Source organism: Sprattus sprattus, assembly GCF_963457725.1.
Source record: "Sprattus sprattus genome assembly, chromosome: 18".
In the NCBI taxonomy this organism is placed as follows: Eukaryota; Metazoa; Chordata; class Actinopteri; order Clupeiformes; family Clupeidae; genus Sprattus; species Sprattus sprattus.
The window spans coordinates 8,312,460-8,333,738 of record NC_137916.1 but is presented as its reverse complement, the minus strand read 5'-3'; the positions used below and the strand labels follow the sequence as shown (position 1 = coordinate 8,333,738).

Here is a 21,279-nt window from a genome sequence, read left to right as displayed (position 1 = left end):
GAGGGGGGGTGGCTGGGAAAAAAGGAGAATAAAAAAACATGTTACCAGCCAATGTCAAACTCAAGGACATCATCCCTTTCCAAAAATAAAAGAGGAAAACAAAAAAGCAAACTTGCTCTCCCTCGCTCGATCACTCCCTCCCTCCTTCCCCCTTTTGTCTGAAACCAGCTCTGCCTGCCTGCCTCTCATTTGAATATATAACGCAGCCCTAATGGTTCACCAGGGAGTAGATCCCTTTGTTGTTTTTATGGGATGGCGGTTTCCGCTGTTGATAGGCGACGACCATGCAGAGTTCAGCTGGCATCAAGCAGAGGTTACTGCACATTAGAAAGGGACCCAGAAGGGAGCCCTGGGGAACCCCAGGTCATGCTAGCAAATAAAAAAATGGGATTGTGACCAAAGGCAGCAGTGTAGCAGAGTGCTGAAGCGTGCCCCGGGTCTAGGCAAGAGGGCCTCAGGGCATCAATAACATGCTTTAACTGCATTAGCCTCGAGTCGCCCTCTGGACAGGCCATGTGTACTACAGCCAGGGGTTGCAAGGAAGGGAAGGCCAGTCATGAACCAAAGACCGTCCCCTAGAGGACCCGGTCTCACCATTACTCAAACAGTGTGTTAATAGGTATTTGTTTCGGTTTACTGTTTTGTGTGTTAATGCTGCAGTTTTAAGAGGAGCCCTACCCCCACCGCCTACCTACACTCCCACAGGAGGCACACTGTGTCATGCATTGTTGGACTGTGGCAGGGGAATGGTGAGGTGGTTTCATTGGAGCAAATAACTATGGATTTCTAGCTTTTTTCCATGGCAATTGCTGAGGCAAGGTGAGCGTAGTGGCTGCCTCAGTGGGCTCAAAGACCTTCAAGAAAAGCAGAGGAATAAAGTGAAGTAAGTTAAGAAAGGAGGGGTAGGGTGGGTGACTTAAACGACTGTTACAGACTCCTGCTGCATTTGCATTTTAATTATAAGGCGCATAATTAGAGGAAGTGAGCGAACCGCACCAGCTCTCTCTCTCTCCCGCTATTGCTTTCGCCACCCCCCTCATCTCCCTCCATCTCTCCCCTCTTTCTTTTGCTACAACCCCTCCCCCTCTTTCTTCACTCCCATACCTCACTAACCCCCTGCTCTGTGACCGTGGTCAGCTAGGATCGGCCAACCCAGTTGACGTGGAACAGAATAGTCAGTAGGCATTAGTCATTTCCACCATGTCCAATGGAGTGCGGTGGTGCCACGCTGAAGGGGCCAGGATGTGCCATGCTTCTTCGGTGGCCGCAGAGTTCTCGGGGGGGGGGGGGGGGGGGACCGGGGACATCAAGAACCCAAGAGCTTTGAATGCTTTATCGCCATAGGAACTCACACTGGCAGCCTGCAAGGACATCATCTCCCTGTGTGTGTGTGTGTGTGTGTGAGGTAGAAATGGCCTGACCATCCATCTGTTGGAGATATTTATGGGATGAGCTTGTGTGTGTGTATACGTGTGTGCGTGTGTGAGCAGCATTTCTCCACTTGTTTGTATGTTCACTACACTTGAATTTGAAATTGTATCCCTTTGCTGCTGTGCAGGTGTGACCATGAAGTGTGTGTGTGTGTGTTTATGCTGCCAAGGCTAACACTTTGTGTAACATGAGGAGTCTAGCCGAGCCTAATTGATCACACTGGTGCTGTGTGCAAGGGCAGACCGTCAGCACATACACCAGCCATGAGAGAGAGAGAGAGTTAGAGAGAGAGGGGGGGAGAGGGAGAGGGAGAGGGAGAGAAAGGAAGATGGAGATTGGGGGGGAGAGTGAGTTTCCTCCTCACCTGCCTGCATGTCGTCCGTAGTGCTCTCCTATTCGTTTGCACAACAGTGGAGACAGTCATCCTCCATCTCTCCCGTCCCCTTACCAAACTCTTTTTTTTATTTTCCCTCTTGATATCTTTAATGCACACACACACACACACACACACACACACACACAGAGACTTTCCCCAAGTTTCTGTTAAGTCTCCCATGTCCAGAAGCCCAAAGCGTTTCATTAGCGGTCATCACTACACTTTTGGTATGGTTTAATTAGAGCAGCTCTGTTTACTCTGCGCGCGTGCTTGTGTGCTTGTGTGCTTGTGTGCTTGTGTGCTTGTGTGCTTGTGTGTGTGTGTGTGTGTGTGTGTGTGTGTGTGTGTGTGTGTCTGTGTGTGTCTGTGTCTGTGTCTGTGTGTCCATGTGTTTTAATCGTGGTTTTTTCCAACATAATCAATGCTGCTGCTCCCCTTGGGACACTTACGTGTTTGTACTTTGTACACACACACACGTGCACACACACAGAGATACACACACACACACGCGCACACACACAGAGATACACACACACACGCATACAAAAACTTTAGGCACATTCAGAGCCAGCCACTCAGCTCCATCCAATCCCCTCTGATAATTAACCAAGTTCATTACACTGCCAGCTATTGGGGTGAGCTCGAACCAAGCCAATGTTGGCGGTTAATTTGGGTTGTGTGTGTTTGAGCGAGAGAGTGTGTGTGTGTGTGTGTGTGTGTGTGTGTGCGCACTGCGTAGAGTATCAGTACATAGCTACAGCCAGCTCAGTTCTCATCGGCAGGTGTCCATACACTCTCACAGTCAAACACAGCCCCTCTCCTGAATTCCATCGCATGTAAGCGGGCCCCCTGTGTGTATGTAAAAATAGAAATAGTCTAAAAAAAGAGAGAGAAAGTGTTAATGGGTATTGAGAGAGAGAGAAGGATGGATTTTGTTTGTTTGTGTTTGTGTGTGTGTTTGTGTTTGTCAATAAATTGAATGTGTGTGTGATTTTGTGTGTTCAGTGTTTTACATCTGTATACCTTCCCCTAGTTTCACTGCAGGTCCCCACTGTCCAGGGAACCTTGCCATTGACCCCTCCCTTTATGTTTAGCCCCTCCCCTTCCTAAGGTCTATCCGGTGTGTGTGTGTGTGTGTGTGTGTGTGTGTGTGTGTGTGTGTGTGTGTGTGTGTGTGTGTGTGGCTGGCTGGCTGGATGTGCGCACTGGTGTTGCCGTGGTGCCAAGCACTTCCTCCTCTTCACAGGAAGTGCGTAGAGCCTTGGGGGGGCCGTGGCTGGCTGGCGGGTGGGTGGGTGGTGCTGCTGTGTATTTGATGTTCCCCTTTCAAGTCGCGCCTGAAAGAGAATTTAAATCCTGAGCCGTGGAAAAAACGCTCCGAGTTTCTCTTGTTTATTTATTTTATTTTTAAATAGATTCATTAAATCTTTTTTCCCTCCGCTCTCTCTCCTGCTCTGGAATGTGGTAGCAGCTGTAATGAACTCCTGAAGGGCCTCTAGCTGGTGCCAGCGTTCTCCTCCCACAACACGGCTCAATACAGCAACACATGTGTACACACACCTTCTCTTTTACACACACACACACACACACACACACACACACACACACACACCCCATCCATCTTTCTACCTCTCTCAATACCCATACCCACTTTCTATCTCTTTTTTCAGGCTATTTCTCTCTCTCCTCCTTGCATCCTCTCATTGCATGGTTATCTCAGTGGTAGGGCAAGTGTGTGTTTGTTTGTACGGAGTTCATTTCTTGGTGTAGAAGTATACATTAATGGGATAGTAGTATATTGAGCAGCCACCATAATCAATGCTGTTGCTCACTTGGGACACTTATGCGTCTGTACACACACACACACACAAGTTAATTTTTCAGTCAGCGTTGGATGCAGAGTTTGATGTATGTATTAATGTGTTTAGTCCTTGATTTGAAACACGTGTGTGTGTGTGTGTGTGTGTGTCTGTGTGTGTGTGTGTGTGTGTGTGTTGTTTTGGGGTGGTCTGACTGGAGTGAAATGGACTGGGTCAAGGATGTTGTCGAAAGGCATCTGACGAATGTAAATGTGCTTCCACACCCTGGCCCACACCACACACACACACACACACACACACACACACACACACACGTTTCTCTCCTGTTTTCGGAGATGTTTGGCTTAATTAGCGGGATTGCACATGCCATGCTAGTGACTGCTTTGATCTCGAACAACACACACGCACACAGGAAATATTACATGATGTAAAACCGCTGGTTTACCCTTCGCTGTCATGGGTCCTCTGGAAATGTAAACCTCTCATCACTAAGTGTCTCGGTGTGTGAGGAAGACTGAGAGGAATTTGTGTCAGTATTTATTCTCTCCATGTCAAGGGCATCATCAGCGATCAGCCTTTTTTTCCTGGTGCTGTCTTTGCCTGTAAGTCAGTTGTGTGTGTGTGTGTGTGTGTGTGTGTGTGTGTGTGTGTGTGTGTGTGTGTGTATACTACTGTGATGGATGTCTTGTCTGAGGATGTCTCAGACAGGAGAAAGAGATTCGATTAGCGGGCCGAGCCCTCGCTCTGTGTTTTGATGCGTTTTCCTCTTTGTGTCGTAATTGCTTTTGGTCACGAAAAAAGAAAACAAACACACACACACACACATACACACACATACACAAACTCACATCCAAAATAAAAAACTGACAAGGAAGGAGGAAGACTGTGGAGCAGTCATGTTTTTCACCAAAGATTTTGTTTTGACTGGAGTGTTTGTGTGTCTTCTCACGGACTGCTGAAAGAACTCCAGACTTGTCTTTGGTGTAGCCGGTGTTATTAAGTTTCTATAAAGTCTTCTTGATTTAGTCCACAATGACAAGGCAGGACAAAAATATAAACCATAAAATGAGAAAACGTATAAGCAAAACATTCGTTCAGGGGAAGCACACACACACACACACACACACTTAATTGTCAGGAAGGCACAGTGATTTAAATTGCAAATCAGCGTTGGCTTGCTCCTCCAACTTTTTTGGTGATTAATATTTTATTGTTTCGGAGAAGTGGAAATGCCACCAGTGTTTCTCATCAGAAACAAACGGCAGACGAGGAGAGGAGAGGAGAGGAGAGGAGAGAAGTGTGAGGGAGCGGAAGAGATCGGAGTCCTCCTCAGACATGACTCTGGGCTTTAATTAAGATGTGTGTCTACAGAAACGACAGACTCGGAGACCTGCCCTCCTCTCCATGCTCTCTCTGTTACTTTCTCTTTTTTTCTTTTCTCTTCTCTTCTCATGCCCTTAGATTTCCGTCCAGGTTTATGGTGGTTATTGGTGTATAACTACGTCTCTTTTTCTATTTTCTTTATATTACTTTCCAACTCTTAACCCTTCCCTGTTTTACCCGTTCTTTTCCCTCACTTGCTCACTTTTTCTCTTCCATTCCCTTCCACCCCCCCCCCCCCCCCCTTCTCTCTCTCCATCACTTCCTCTCCTCCCTCTGAGGCTGACGCAGGTCGTGATCTTCCCTTTCAATCAGTCGCTAATTAGGAGAACGAGCAGAGAAGAAGAAAAAAAATAAAACACACATCCCTCGCTGTAGGAAAAAAAAACTGGTGGGGGATACACAGGTCGAGCAAGAAGGGGGGTGAGAGAGAAGCACGAGCACAGGAGTTAGGAGCTAGTGGACGATGGACACATCTACCAGTGACAGAGGGCGAGAGAGTGCACTTAAAGTAGAAGTCTGTACTTTTCAGGGAAGGAATTTGAGCAAATGGAAGTTAATAGCTGTCAGGTGTAGGCAGGTGTGATGCTGGGCGTCCGCAGTGCAGCGCAAAGGTTTAACGAAAAGAGGTGCTGTCCCGCGTGACAAAACGGACGGTTGCCCACATCGAGGCCTGTGACACACACACACACACACACACACACACACACACACACACAAGCCTATTAGAGGAAAAGAGGAGAAGAGGACCATAAGAAAAATGAGAAAAGTGACCTAACCTCTGCTTCTCTCCGCTCCCCTCAGACACGCCTGACTAGTGTGCGGGGGGGGGGGGGGGGGAGGTTTCCTTGTAAAGGCTGTGTCTGAAACACTGACTGTTTAAATAGTTACAGCGCATTCCTGGAGTAATTTCCGTACGCTCGTGTGTTACAGGGGCATACTTGACTCTGTGTTTGGGTGGTGTTTAGCGGATGGGTGGCTGACCTTGTCTAGATGATGGAATGTAAAAGATAAACTGAAGAAATACAGCCTCCGTGGTGTCTCTCTCACTAACTGACACTCACACACTCACACACACTCCCCCCCCCCCCCCCCCCCGCCTCTTCTCCTGTCTCTCTGTTCTTTTTCTCTGTTCTGTGGTTGAGAGTGTTGATCTGAGCTTCTGTGTCATAGAGATACCTGTCTGCTCTGAAGAACGTGTGTGTGATTAGTGTGTGATTAGGGTGTGTTTAGGGCTCTGCACTGCCTCCGCTGGCAGAGGTCACTCAGGTGTTCTGTGCTCCCACAGCCTACCCCGGTTCCAGCCTAATAGCCTACTTACAGTCTTAGAAAGACATTTAGCTGATCTTCTCATGTGGTCGGCACCATCATCCATCCTTACTACAACCCCTCTATCCCCCTTTAGTTTGTGGTTCCTCTCTACAGAACGATTTATTCTTGTCTTGGCGCTTGTCCCCTGTCCAGATTTTGGCAGGTTGGAGGGAGAAAGGTTATAGCCTGATGTCCCATTACTTCCCTGCATATCACACACACACACTATTGTAGGCATATAGCCCTGATATTGGCATTGTCCCTTGCAGACATAGGGGAAACAGTGTGATGAATAAAATATAGATTGGTGCTCATTAAGGCCAAGTGTTCTTTGAGAGGAGATGAACACAGACTTGTGCTCTGTGCGGTGCTGTGCTGTCCTATTTAGATTTGAATAAAGCCCAATTTGGCCTGCTGCCTAATTACAATCTTCACTTCCTCACCCTCAAATTCATGCGCTCTCTCTCTCCTTCCATCCCTCACACCCTCCCTCCCTCACACTTCTTTCCCTCTCTCTCTCTCTCTCTCGCTCTCTCGATCTCTCTCCTTTCTCTTCCTCTACACATCCTTAAGTGTAGCAGCCTGTGTAAATGAGTACAGGAGAGCCAATAATGAACATATGCAAACACATGCTTCTGCTTGTACTAACTGATTCCCCCCTCTGTGTCCTCCCCCTCCACCCCCCTTCTCTCTCTCTCTCTCTCTCTCTCTCTCTCGTTCAGGCTGAAGGACAGATTCGTGCCTGTGTGTGAGAGGACCAAGCAGCCTCCTTGGCCACCAGGGCACCTCCTCGGAGTGCTTTCAGACCGGTGTGCTGGAGAGGGAAGCCAGTTCCTGGAGCTCAGCAGTGGCGGAGGCTGTGTGTGTGTATGTGTGTGTGTGTGAGAAAGAGAGAGAGAGAGGGAGGGAGAGCGCGTTGTGCCGCTCATAAAGTTTGTGTGTGTGTGGTGTGAGAAAAGGGACGAGAGGGTCAAGGTGCTTTGTGTATCTTGAAGACTCTAAGAGGGGGGTGAGTGAGTGTTTGTGCGTGTGTGTGTGAGTGCGTGTGTGTGTGTGTGTGTGTGTGTGTGTGAGACTTCTACCTGTTTGTGTGAGTGAGAAAGACGGAGGTGTGTGAGAGAGAGACAGAGTGTGTGTGTGTGTGTGTCTGTGTGTGTGTGAGAGAGAGAGAGAGAGACACACAGAGGGTGTGTGTGTGTGTGTGGGGATCGGGTCCTCTGCTGGCCGGTGCTGTGGCCCCTGCTACCCCCGTGTTCAAAGCTGGCGATGTCCAGGGTTCCGAGTCCGCCCCCTCCCGCGGAGATGTCCAGCGGCCCTGTGGCCGAAAGCTGGTGTTACACTCAGGTGAGTGTGTGTGTGTGTGTGTGTGTGTGTGTGTGTGTGTGTGTGTGTGTGTGTGTGTGTGTGTGTTTGTGTGTGGACATTTGGCAGAATGGGCATGCATAGAACTCTATAATGTAATAATTTCCCAATAATGTAATAACTTGCCAGTAATGTAATAAAATGTCCAAACCAATAACGTAATAACCCCTTCACCAATAATCTAATAATCCCTTCACCAATAATCAAATAATCCCTTCACCAATAATCTAATAATCCCTTCACCAATAATCAAATAATCCCTTCACCAATGACGTAATAATCCCTTCACCAATAATATAATAATCCCTTCACCAATAATATAATAATCCCTTTACCAATAATGTAATAATCCCTTTACCAATAATATAATAATCCCTTAACCAATAATCTAATAATCACTACATTAATAATCTAATAATCACTTCATCAATAGTATAATAATCCCTTCACCAATAATCTTATAATCACTTCATCAATAATCTAATAATCCCTTCATCAATAATGTAATAATCCCTTCACCAATAATGTAATAATCCCTTCACCAATAATCTAATAATCCCTTTACCAATAATGGAATAATCCCTTCACCAATAATGTAATACATTATTACATTAATGGGAGGTTATTTTTGCAGTAACCAATAATGAAATAATATTCCAATATCTTAATAACTTTATTGAGCAGAAATGTATTTATGAACTACTTAGTAATTAGCTATTATTTCATGCGGTCATCAATACAGCATACATCTACTAGCTAGAGTAGAGCTATGTGTATCTTCCAGCTCAATGCTACCTTCAAGCTACTTGCACGGTAGTTTTTCTCCTGGGTGTTGATCTTTTAAAAAGGTCCAGTATGAGATCAAATCAGATCTGAATAGGATATGCATTGAGAGTAACATTTTAGAGTCTGCTTAATAAATAAATACCTTCAATGTTAAGACTGACCAAGTTGTAAGGCTAATAACAGGGCAGGGACGATGCTAGCTTGCTGATGTTTTTCTTTTATTATTGCAAAGAAAAATAGTATATGGGTTTAATAAACCATCATATATTGTAATGACGGACATTTATCATTGATATAATATGTATATTAAGTGCATGGGTTACCTAGTGCATGGTTTATGGGCGACAGATGATGGATGAGGAGACCTATGATTACATCTTCAAGCTGTTGAATGACAAGTTCAGCATCCCTGTGGTGTGGCACACAAAGGTTAAGCGTAATGCTGGTTTAGAGGAGCAGGGGCCACTTTTCCCTGATGATGATAACCAGACTATCCTTTGTGATGGGGGAGATTGTGGCGAAGAGAGGCTCTATCCCAACCTCTGTGATAAACAGCTCAAAGGAAACAAAAGGCTCTGGGCCAAGGAAACTGAATATACAATTTCGGGAACGTTACCCAGGTGTCGGTGAGGCTGGGAATGTTACACAGGTGTCAGTGAGGCTGGGAACGTTACACAGGTATCAGTGAGGCTGGGAACGTTACACAGGTGTTAGTGGGGCTGGGAACGTTACACAGGTATCAGTGAAGCTGGGAACGTTACACAGGTATCATTGAGGCTGAGAACATTACACAGGTATCAGTGAGGCTGGGAACATTACACAGGTATCAGTGAGGCTGGGAACGTTACACAGGTATCAGTGAAGCTGGGAACGTTACACAGGTATCAGTGAGGCTTGGAACGTTACACAGGTATCAGTGAGGCTGGGAACAATACACAGGTGTCAGTGAGGCCAGGACTCAGTCGGCATTGGATATATCCAAACACTACGACCATGTGCAGGCTAGGTTTATGAACAAGCCAATTCAAAAGCCAATCACTGCAAACGAAGTACAAATGAGACACCCAAGTGATCTTTGGGACGTGAATAAGCAGAAAGTGATGTACGGTAAAGAAGTGTACAGATATATTCTTACAAGACATATTCAGTAGGTATGTTGGGCTTAAGCTACTGGAAGGGAAAGCATTGATCAGGTTGCCAGCCGTTTACAGTTATCATGGTCTTGAAATATTGAAACATGATCAAGGGGAAAGTGTCCCTGAAAGTGATGGTCATTCAAAGTGCCCTTATCATTCCCAAAGTCAAGGGCAAATAGTGCAAATGCATCCAACATTGCGAAAAATCTTGCATGACTTGTTAAACGTACATGATGGTAACTGGGTAAGACATTTTCCAGAATAATGGATGAGGATCCAAAGAAGACACTTGGCTGGGCATCACCGTTTGAGATTTCCTATGGCAGTGATCGACAGGAAGGAGAAAGCCATTCCAGTGATTCCTGATGCATTGTTCCCACAAGGAGACAAAGGCAGTCATTTAACAGAAGTTCATTAATGATTAGACAAAGATCACATCGCACAGATGAGAGAAGCGTGAAGAGTCTAATCCTGAAAGCCATAGCGTCTGCACCGTCAAGACACCATGTTAATGGAGATATTTTGGTGAAAATAAGTAGCCAAAGAGTGTGCTGTTGTGCTTGGCATTATTGCTAAAAGAGGTATCTGAAACTCTCCCCAACTCATCTCAAATGACCATGAGCAGAAATGGCTGATAGCACCAGTGTCACACGTAGTGAAGAAAAACTACGGGGAGCTTCTTCTTCTCATTGCTCTCTCATTGTTCAGTCACACAGATCGGATTCTCTTGTTTGTTTCTTCTGGAGCCAGCTATGGCTATGACGAGTATCATTTATGTGACATTTATATGACAACATATTACTTTGTAGTGACCTCTGGTTCTGACCATCACCTGCCATTGGTTAGAATTTCTCAATATCATGAGGAAAATCCTAAAACATGTCACTCCAAGCATCCTCTGCCACGCTACCAGATGAAATGTGTGAACTTCATTATCAAGCACAACCTTGAAATGGTTATGAGCTTGTTGGGAGCAATTTACAGGGTTTTCTCGTCTCTTCAACAATCTATTCAGATCTTTCCTACCATTGATTTCAATAAGACGTTCCTTGGCTACTAGTCTGAAATTGGTCTGGTAGCAGCAGTGGTGTGGTACTAAAGCTGAGGTGGCTCCTTGCCAAGCATGTTAATTGGATGAAAGCATGGCTTGTTATCCTCGGGAAACCAAGTCAGGGATATATACTAGAGGTAGAAGAGACAGGTGAGTTTATTTCAACGCTAAATATAAGGGATATTTTGCATCTCAAAATGTTTCAGAACTGTCGTATCTTATCATCCCTCAGATTTTACGGAGAGATCTTTTGCTAAATTGCGTAAATCGGGGTGGAATGGACATACACAGCTTTCAAACCTTGTGGTTTATAGAAACATTCTGCATGCTAAAAGATGAGCATTTTAATGAATGAATCAGCGATGTCTGACGTGACATAGTCCCAGATGAAACAAATACTCATTATATAGTACATTATAAATTATAGGCCTACCTCTAATTGTGAATATTTGTTCAATATAAGCTTCAAAAGTACCTATATCAGTCTCACTGATTTCCACAAGGGATGTGAATAGTGCTCATGGTGACTTGTTACAGGTTGGTTGGTAAAGCAAAAACAAAACAGTAGTACCATTACGTTATTAGACATGATTATGGTCCATTTGAAAATAATGACTGACTTATAAAAACAAAGCATTCCCAAAACATGAACACATTATTGGTGGCATTTTAACAACCTTGGCAAAGTTATTACGGTATTGGAATATGATTACATTATTGGATACTGCAAAAATAAGGTTAGACCAATAACCTCTACTTAATGTAATAACATCAGTGATATGTCTTCTTTGTAGTTTATATCTTCAGTAATTTGTCGTCGTGTGTGTGTGTATTGTAAATTGGTGTGTAGTATTTCCTATTTGCCTGTGAGGTAGTCATCCTTGACGGACGCCATGATAGATACCAGATATGAGATGTCCTATTGATGTTTTTTTTCTTTCTTTCTCTTTCTACCACTCCCTCTGTTGTCCTCTCTATCCCCCCACCCCCCAGCTCTTTTGTTCTGGTGAAATCATCGCTTTGTTGTCACTTTTATTATCCTCTCGCATGGCCCTCTGTTTGTTGTCAGAGTTTATTAAGATGAAAGCCCGTTTTGATGTCCGCTTTTTCATGCCCGGCCACCACTTAGGTGTATTGAGCACGTATGCACATGAGCACACACACACACACACACACACACACACACACACACACACACACACACACACACACACACACACACACACACACACACACTCACACACACACAGGAGATGCCTTACATATCTATCTTTTGCCTGGGCCAGATCAAAGTGGTGAAGTTCTCCTATATGTGGACCATCAACAACTTCAGCTTCTGTCGAGAGGAGATGGGCGAGGTCATCAAAAGCTCCACCTTCTCTTCGGGAGCCAATGACAAACTGAAATGGTAGGTGTTGTGGTGTTAAATTATTTTTCCACCCTGTTGTAAGATTTAATTGACCTTTTTTTAGACGATTAACTTTTCTTTGTGTGTGTCATTAGGCTTGTTCAGGTACAGCTGAATCAAGTATAGCTTAATGGAGCTGGTAATAGTTTGCACTGGTTTGAAATGTATCCTCCTAGAAGTATTCATACTTTCTGTCCCTTTCTTTCTTTCTTTCTTTCTTTCTTTCTTTCTTTCTTTCTTTCTTTCTTTCTTTCTTTCTTTCTTTCTTTCTTTCTTTCTTTCTTTCTTTCTTTCTTTCTTTCTTTCTTTCTTTCTTTCTTTCTTTCTTTCTTTCTTTCTTTCTTTCTTTCTTTCTTTCTTTCTTTCTTTCTTTCTTTCTTTCTTTCTTTCTTTCTTTCTTTCCCCTCTCCTCAGGTGCTTGCGAGTTAACCCCAAGGGGCTGGACGAGGAGAGCAAGGACTACCTGTCCCTCTACCTGCTCCTGGTCAGCTGTCCCAAGAGCGAGGTCCGTGCCAAGTTCAAGTTCTCCATCCTCAACGCCAAGGGAGAGGAGACCAAAGCCATGGGTGAGCCTCCCCTCCGTCTCCTGTTAATGAGGCACTTGGCAGCCGAGCAGGGCCCAATCGATCCCTACCTGGGGGCTGGGTATTGACGACGCAAAGCCTGGTGCAGATTGGGATGGTCGTGCTGTGGTTTACGTGTGTGTGTGTGTGTCCGTTGACTCGCTGTGCCGGGATGAGATGAGGTGTACACACACACACACACACAGTATGAACAGCTCTCTGCTTGAAATAGGGGTTGGTGGGGGCGAGGTTGCTGTGTGGTTTCCTACCTAGTTTGGATGGTGTTTGAATAACACACACACACACACACACACACACACACACACACACACACACAGACACACACACAGTCAGAGACCCTCATTACATTGATTGTGTGTCCCTGGCATGCACAGGAGTTCAGCTTACTTTCAGCAAAGCTGTGGAGCTTTTTTACCTTTGCCCACTTCAGGACCAGAGCACGTTTGATTTGGGGTGTGTGTGTGGGTGTGGGTGTGGGGGTGGGGGTGGGTGTGTGCATGTGGGTGTGCGTGTGTCTTTGGCCGTGCCGAGGCATGTCTAATCACAGGTGGAGTTCATCACTTCCTTCCCATCTTTAATTTGGGCGAGCGCGGACCGCTCTAATTCTGAGTTTTAATTAGGGGGAGAACGGTGTTTTTTTCTGGGCCTGTCTCTTTTGATGAATTTCAGACAGACGTGCCTGGCGCTCCACGCCTTCTTTTAATTGGGTTACGGCGAGGCAAACTCGTGCGGAATTGAATTAGCGGTGGCCAGATGTAGCCGTTTTCTTGGTTATCTGCTTCCCACACGCCTTGGTTCTCCTCACAACTCATCGAGGGAATGAGTGTGTGTGTGTGTGTGTGTGTGTGTGTGTGTGTGTGTGTGTGTGTGTGGTGTGTGTGTGTACACGAATGAAGTCAGCCTACATCTCTGTTTACGGAACCCTACTGTGAAGGTCTTGTAGAAAAGGAAATCGTTTTTCTCCATAAAAATCTGCTGACTCTACCTTTACCCTCTCTCTCTCTTTCTCTTTCTCTCTCTCTCTCTCTCTCTTCTGCTCACGCATGAACACACACACACACACACACTCTCACTCGTTTCAATTTCAGTACCAGTTAAGTCTTATTGGTGAGAAAATTAACAGTTAATGTACCAGGGTGTTGTGGTGAGAATTTAATGAATTAATTGAAGGCGTGCAACTAACAATTAGTGTGCAGCACTTCTCATCACGCCTTTACATCACTCTTTTTTTCTCTCCTCTCTTCTCTCTTCTCTTTCGCTCCTCTCTTCTTGATGTGATGCGTTACTCTGCTCTCCTCTCGTCTTGCACGTCAGGCTCGTGCCATCAGCTTCTAAAACGCCCCAGTGAGTCTCTTTGTCACTTTAGTCACGTCCAGAGGAACTGCGTGTCTGTTCTGTGCACACACCACCACTGCCCATAAAGCTGGCCATTATAGACCTCCATCCACACATGGTCAGCCAACAACCATCAAACACACACACTCACACGTACACGTACACGTACACATAGACACACACACACACACACACACACACAAACGAGCATTCTTAAGTCTCGCACACACGCTCTCCCACACCACACATACATGCCATCTTACATCTTAGACTCTCACAAACTCAGATCACGCCTACACAGACACAAAAACACAAATGCACGTACTTAGACTTACTCATCTTAAAGGGTCCTAGAAAAACATATGGCAAGAGAATGTTTGTGTGTGCGCGTTAGAAAGAAAACACCCTGCAAGGTGTTATCTGCCAAAGAGTTTGCAGTCATGACAGCGTCCACACCCACCCACCCAACCTCCGCTCCCTCTCCACACTCCCTTCAGCACCAAGGGGATGTGGGTCCCTCTCGAGCCCCCTCTCAGACCCCCTCACAGGAGAAAATGAGCCTGTTGTTGGTTATATTTTCATCCACCAGAATGGGGAGGGGGGAGTCTCGAGTCTGCGAAAGAAAATATGGCAGGCGAAATTGCTCCATCGGTTCTGGATCATTTAGAATCCAATTTAATCTGGGCCTCAGGGGGACGGTGGTTTGAAGAGGGTGGAGGTGGGGGGGAGAGGAGAACAGGGGTGGGGGTTTGGGGGGTGAAATAAAAACAAAGTAAAGCCCTTTAATTAAGAGAAGTGGTCGGCAGAGCTGGGCCAGTGGAGCAGACTTGGCTTATTGAGGCGTCCACACTGCCAAAGCTATGCACTTACACACACACACACAGGTCCACACACACAGGTCCACAGGTCCACACACACACAGGTGAGATGATGAATACAATACATGCTGTTGGAATGGACATTAATGGAGGAACGGCAGGATGAATGAAGATCTGAATGGAGAGGGAGAGATGAAGATGAATACATGAAGAAACGGATGGATAACACCGGTAGGCATACAAGGATGTGAATAGGTAGCAGGAATGAGATGTGATTGGGTAGAAAGATAGAGGGAGAGAGAGAGAGAGAGAGAAGGGAAGACGAAGAGAAGATGGATGGGTGAGTGGAGCAGGACGAGTGCGTGACAAGGCTGGATGGAGGTGAGACTCACTGGAACATTCCATGGAGGGGGGGGGGGGGGGGGGGGGTGGGCAGGGGGGGTCGTGTGGATTGTAGAGAGTGATCCATCAGCTGAACTGCTTAATGGATGCGTGTGCAGCACAGCAGAGGTTCTGTGGACCGCCAGCCGTTTCTCACCTCATAGACTCCCCATTAGGGGGGATTTATGACTGCGTGGAGGTGAGGGTTGCGTGGTACCCGGGCCATGGGGATGCAGCAGTGTTTGGGGCTCATCGGGAGCAGCTGTAATTCTCCCCCTGCAGCATTAATAGAGCAGTGCGCAGAGCCTGCTTGTGTGAAGAGCAGTGTGGACCGCGTGCGTTAGTGCTGATGGATTGGACATCCGCGTCTCTGGACACCCATCAGGGGATGCTTTAAGTGGAGGATTTCCATCCCATCCAAATGAGTGAATGGTTCATCAGCCAAACCATAGGCTCTACCCTAACCAAACCCATCGACTGTACCCTAACCAAACCCATCGACTGTACCATAACCAAACCCATCGACTGTACCCTAACCAAACCCATCGACTGTACCCTAACCAAACCCATCGACTGTACCCTAACCAAACCCATCGACTGTACCCTAACCAAACCCATCGACTGTACCCTAACCAAACCCATCGACTGTACCCTAACCAAACCCATCGACTGTACCCTAACCAAACCCATCGACTGTACCCTAACCAAACCCATCGACTCTACCATAACCAAACCCATAGGCTCTACCCTAACCAAACTATCGACTCTACCCTAACCAAACCATTGACTCTTCCCTAACCAAACCCATAGGCTCTACCCTAACCAAACCCATAGGCTCTACCCGTATCCTTGAGATCCTTTAGTTTTCCCCTGGTTAGCCCATGTAGACCGCTGCTGGCTGTTTGTAGTTGTTTTGGCCTGGGACGGCGAGAGCGGCCCTCTGGGGCAGAGGCCCTGGCCGTGGTGTAGAGGCCCAGGTGGCCGTCCTCCGAGGCCAACCAGCGCTGCTGCTGGCCAGCGGCTCTCTGCCCACTGCCCAGTGGGGTCCAAGGTTTCTGGCTGGCTGACAACTAGAGTGTTAGACTGCTGGTAATCCAGTCCCGTAAGTGTGTGCGCGTGCTTGTGTGTTTGTGTGCGCACGTGCATGTGTGTGCATTCAAGAAAGAATGTCAATACGCATGTTTGTGCTGACACTTCATTATAGAGTGCTGTTGAGCTGGGATTAGCTTTCTTTACTGAAGAGTAGAGTAAGTCTGTCTGTGAGTGTGGCCACAAACTGCCTAGTAAATTATGAAACTTCAGGGGAGGTATTGGTTCTGTTGTGGTCGTTCACTTATTTTTAACCATCGGGACACAGACACACATACACACAGGGGGAGAAAGACACACACACACAAGGGGGAGGTGAGATGGCAGGATAAGTGTATAGGCCCTAGTGACCCAGGCTTTTGATATTGTAGTCAGCAGTGTGTGTGTGTGTGTGTCTGTGCGTGTACGCCAGGCAGCTGTCTCTTTCCTCTTGCCAGTCTCAGAGACGCTGAGCACCAGAGTGCAGTGGTGTGGTCTGAATATGCATGTTGTGGTGATACAGTCCCTCCACCCTCGCTCTCTCTCTCTCTCTCTCTCTCTCTCTCTCTCTCTCTCGCTCTCTCTCTGTCTCTGTCTCTCTCTCTCTCTCCTTCACTCCCACCCCCCCTCTCTATCTGTCTGTCTCTCCCCCCAGACAAGACACTCAAACTGCAGCTGCCAGTGCCAGTCTTTTCCCACACACACAAACACAGATTATTTCTCTCTTTTTATCACCTCCGCTGCTCCCCGTACCCCCTGCTGTTGAGGTCAGGGTAGACTGTGTGTGTGTGTGTGTGAGGTGGTATTGGGGTCTCTCTGCTAGTTGTGCTTTGACCCTCTATGGTCAGAGACATCCAGCGGTCTGGAATAAAAGCCTGCTGAAGCAGCTCCTCGGTTGACCCCAGCGCTCCGACAGCCAGTACATTATTAAAACACCTAAAGACTTAACCGTCTGCAGCTTCACACAGCGGACACCAGAGCACGCGTGTTCAAGCTGCTTTTTCTGCTGCTTTTTCCCTCCCACCAAACCCTACGACCTCTGACATTTATGTATGAGGTTTGAGTAAGAGAATGCGATGCTCTGCTCACTGAGGTGTGAAGAGCGGTAATGCTTTTTTAATGGCAGTCAGGTTGTTCCATTCGGCAAAACACTTCTTCTTCTTCTTTTTTTAAATGCACATAATGTTTTTGTTCCAAGTGGACGACTCAAACTTTGTTGTTTGCTCAGGTAGATATTCAGAGTGTGGGCAATTCCTTGTCATTCCATTTGTCAATTTTAGTTTCTTTTACAATTGACTGTTTGAGGCTAGCTCTGTGTCTGTTGTATCTAACTGATTCACTGTTTGAGGCTAGCTCTGTGTCTGTTGTATCTAACTGATTCACTGTTTGAGGCTAGCTCTGTGTCTGTTGTATCTAACTGATTCACTGTTTGAGGCTAGCTCTGTGTCTGTTGTATCTAACTGATTCACTGCTTGAGGCTAGCTCTGTGTCTGATGTATCTAACTGATTCACTGTTATATGTTAGATCTGTATCTGATGTATCTAACTGATTTTATGTTCTCCTCTCTGACATGCTGAGTGCTGACCTTTTATGTTGGTCAGGGTTCTGGATGTTAAGCTGCTGTGTAACCAGATGTGGTTGTTCCTTGGATGTTGTTGAACTAGCTGTTCCTTTGAACCTAGGCTTGAGGGGTCAAAATCAATCAGAGGGAAAAACTCCAAAGTTCTTAAAGTTATATTGTTTTGCGTGTTTTTAAGTATGTTTTATGAGCAACTACTTTTGGTATCATCTTCATATTAATTCTGATGATATGGTCATGTGAAGGGCCGATAAAATACCCACTAGCTATGCACTGTATTTTTGTTGTTGGGTTCAGAACTTGCGAAATGTTAGATAGCATATATGCACACTTTTAGCCCTGCCAACTGGATTGTTGGTGGTGTTTGCAAGGTTTCTGCATACTTTTTAGGTAGGTAGGATTATGAGCACATTTCTCTAATGCTGCTTTAACTCAAACATCAACTGTGGTGTAAAGACTATCACACTCATTCTCTCTCTCACACATGCGCACTCACACATGCGCGCGCACACACACACACACACACACACACACACACACAGCACAATCTTATATTCATATGTCTGTCTCCATCTTTTCTTCCATCCTGCCTGTGTCTTCTTACCATTGACTTAGAGACACACACACACACACACACACACACACGCCCCCTTCACACACACAGAGCCCCAGTGTGAGGCAGGGGCCTTACACACTGACATGCTTGAGTGGGTAGATGCATAATAGTGAACCTAGCGTCTGTCTCCAAATTGAAATTCAATATGGAAGGTGTGTTGTATTGTACATTATACCTGCAGCACCGAGCAGACCTATATATACAAATAAACTGCACAACGTCACAGTTTCTCACACACACACACACACACACACCAGGGTGGGATTTACATAATTTTTGTAGGGCAATGCCCCCACTTACTGAAATCCAGGGGCATTTAACAAAAAATTGGGGGCAATTTTGAACTTCTGAAATAACATTTAACCTTTGTTAAAAATAAAAAACACACTTATTTATGCTTACAGTATATGGGCAATTGTCATTAAATGGCAATGATAAAACTATTAGGCTCAAAAAAAATCTTTTTTTGAACAAAAAACAAACAGAAAACATATAATTAAACAATCATATTCAATGTTATTCTTAATCCTTTGTGGTTATTTATTGCTGTTATTATATTATTTTAAACTACTAGTAACAATCGTTCTTTTTTATGATAATAATTTATTATATTTATGGATTTTTGTGTTACCTTTAATCATGTTGTAGGCTACCTACCATAGTAGGCCTACAGGGAATACAGATGGAACTAGTTAGCTAGCTTGCAAACAAGCCTTTGCAGCTAACGCACTTTCAGAGCTATCAAACGTTAGCTAACTAACATTAAACTAGCTAAACCGAACTTAATCATTTCTAAAATGATTATTACTAGTTATCATTCACCATAGGCGATGGCTTATTGCTTGGCGCCTGGTGACGAAAGGCCATCTTCTGTATGTTTTCGCTCCCCTTGATGACGTCAGCAGAAGAATTTGCCTGTGCTGGATTGACAACGACTTGGGCAACTCGTTGTCCACAAGCCCGACATGCCTTGAAAAATATTTGCGTCTTTTTCTCGCCGTCGTCGTCATACTCCACCCAAAGCCAATCTAGCTTCCATTTTTCGACGGTGGCTGGGTGTGTGGATTTTATCTTTAAGAACCTGACACGGTTACAGTCTGTGTTTGCTGATCCTCTTTTTTCCTCACTGTGGCATTCACAGGTCTGATTAAGAAGCGCGCCAAATATGTTTTGTTAGAACGTTCGGTTCTTCACGCAACAATCAGTTAAGGCGAAAATCAAAACATGTTATTGCAACTGGACCAGGTCATATAGGCTACGATGTTTGTGACAAGTTCATTAAATTATTATTACAGAAAATTATGGGGGCATTTTTTGCCCCTCTCCTAGTAATTTAGGGGGCAAAATAATATTTCTTAGGGGCAGTTTTGCCCTTTGCCCTTGTGTATTTCCGACGCTGACACACACACACACACACACACACACACAGTCTTCGTGTAAAAGGCAGTGAAAACAGTCACCGACACAAAGGGTTACGTGTTCTGCTTAGATTTAGATAAAGCGGTTAACTGGATGCACCTGAGGAAAATAGAACGGGTGAAAAAACGACTGAGACCGGCTCTGAGACTTCAGAGTGAGGGAGTCGGCCAGACACAACAGCTGACAGAAGAAGCTGTCACAATAGGACATGACACACGCGCACACACACACACACACACACACACATCACTCAGTCATAGAATCACAGTGAGCAAGAGAAAAAGAACATAGAATCATCTTTCAAGTGCAGGAACCCAGATTTGCTTGGCTTGGTTTTCTCCCCCAGACAGAGTGAGCGTGCTCCTCCTCTGTCATGACCAGATGAGCTGTTCTCCTCTTCTCTCCTCCTCTGTCATGACCAGATGAGCTGTTCTCCTCTTCTCTCCTCCTCTGTCATGACCAGATGAGCTGTTCTCCTCCTCTGTCATGACCAGATGAGCTGTTCTCCTCTTCTCTCCTCCTCTGTCATGACCAGATGAGCTGTTCTCCTCTTCTCTCCTCCTCTGTCATGACCAGATGAGCTGTTCTCCTCCTCTGTCATGACCAGATGAGCTGTTCTCCTCTTCTCTCCTCCCCTGTCATGACCAGATGAGCTGTTCTCCTCTTCTCTCCTCTTCTCTCATGACCAGATGAGCTGTTTTCCTCTTCTCTCCTCCTCTGTCATGACCAGATGAGCTGTTCTCCTCTTCTCTCCTCCTCTGTCATGACCAGATGAGCTGTTCTCCTCTTCTCTCCTCCTCTGTCATGACCAGATGAGCTGTTCTCCTCTTCTCTCCTCCTCTGTCATGACCAGATGAGCTGTTCTCCTCTTCTCTCCTCCTCTGTCATGACCAGATGAGCTGTTCTCCTCTTCTCTCCTCCTCTGTCATGACCAGATGAGCTGTTCTCCTCTTCTCTCCTCCTCTGTCATGACCAGATGAGCTGTTCTCCTCTTCTCTCATGACCAGATGAGCTGTTCTCCTCTTCTCTCCTCCTCTGTCATGACCAGATGAGCTGTTTTCCTCTTCTCTCTGCCCGAGTCGGAGGGAGGGCACACACAGTAAACTGTATAGAGCAGATATGAAGGAGTATGAGGAAGAGTATGGAGGGAAACAGCTGTGCCGAGTAAAATGGTAATCAGAGAGGGGAAGGAATGACGTGTGGGGGGTTGAGAGAAGTGTGGGATGACTCCCTCTCTCCTCTCCTCTCCTCTCCTCACAGATCGTGTGGAGAAGACAAGAAAAGAAAAATACCCTTAAGACTATTTGGATTTGTGTCACTCTTTGAGATGGGCCGTGTGTGTGTGTGTGTGTGTGTGTGTGTCTCATGGGACAGGATGAAACAGAAACACCCCCCTTTCACAGCTCCCCTTGCCCCT

The 21,279-nt window shown here is 45.9% G+C and overlaps 1 protein-coding gene across 1 annotated transcript in view; it reads left to right on the top strand.

The window, feature by feature from the left end:
* Positions 1 to 21,279, top strand: part of spop (speckle type BTB/POZ protein) — a 78,172-nt gene that overhangs the window by 29,555 nt on the left and 27,338 nt on the right. Inside the window, exons 3-5 of the mRNA XM_080855982.1 lie at positions 7,041 to 7,662; positions 11,940 to 12,061; positions 12,476 to 12,627. Coding sequence (XP_080712108.1) covers positions 7,585 to 7,662; positions 11,940 to 12,061; positions 12,476 to 12,627 — 352 coding nt within the window. The 5' untranslated portion in view covers positions 7,041 to 7,584. The remainder of the gene's footprint in view (positions 1 to 7,040; positions 7,663 to 11,939; positions 12,062 to 12,475; positions 12,628 to 21,279) is intronic.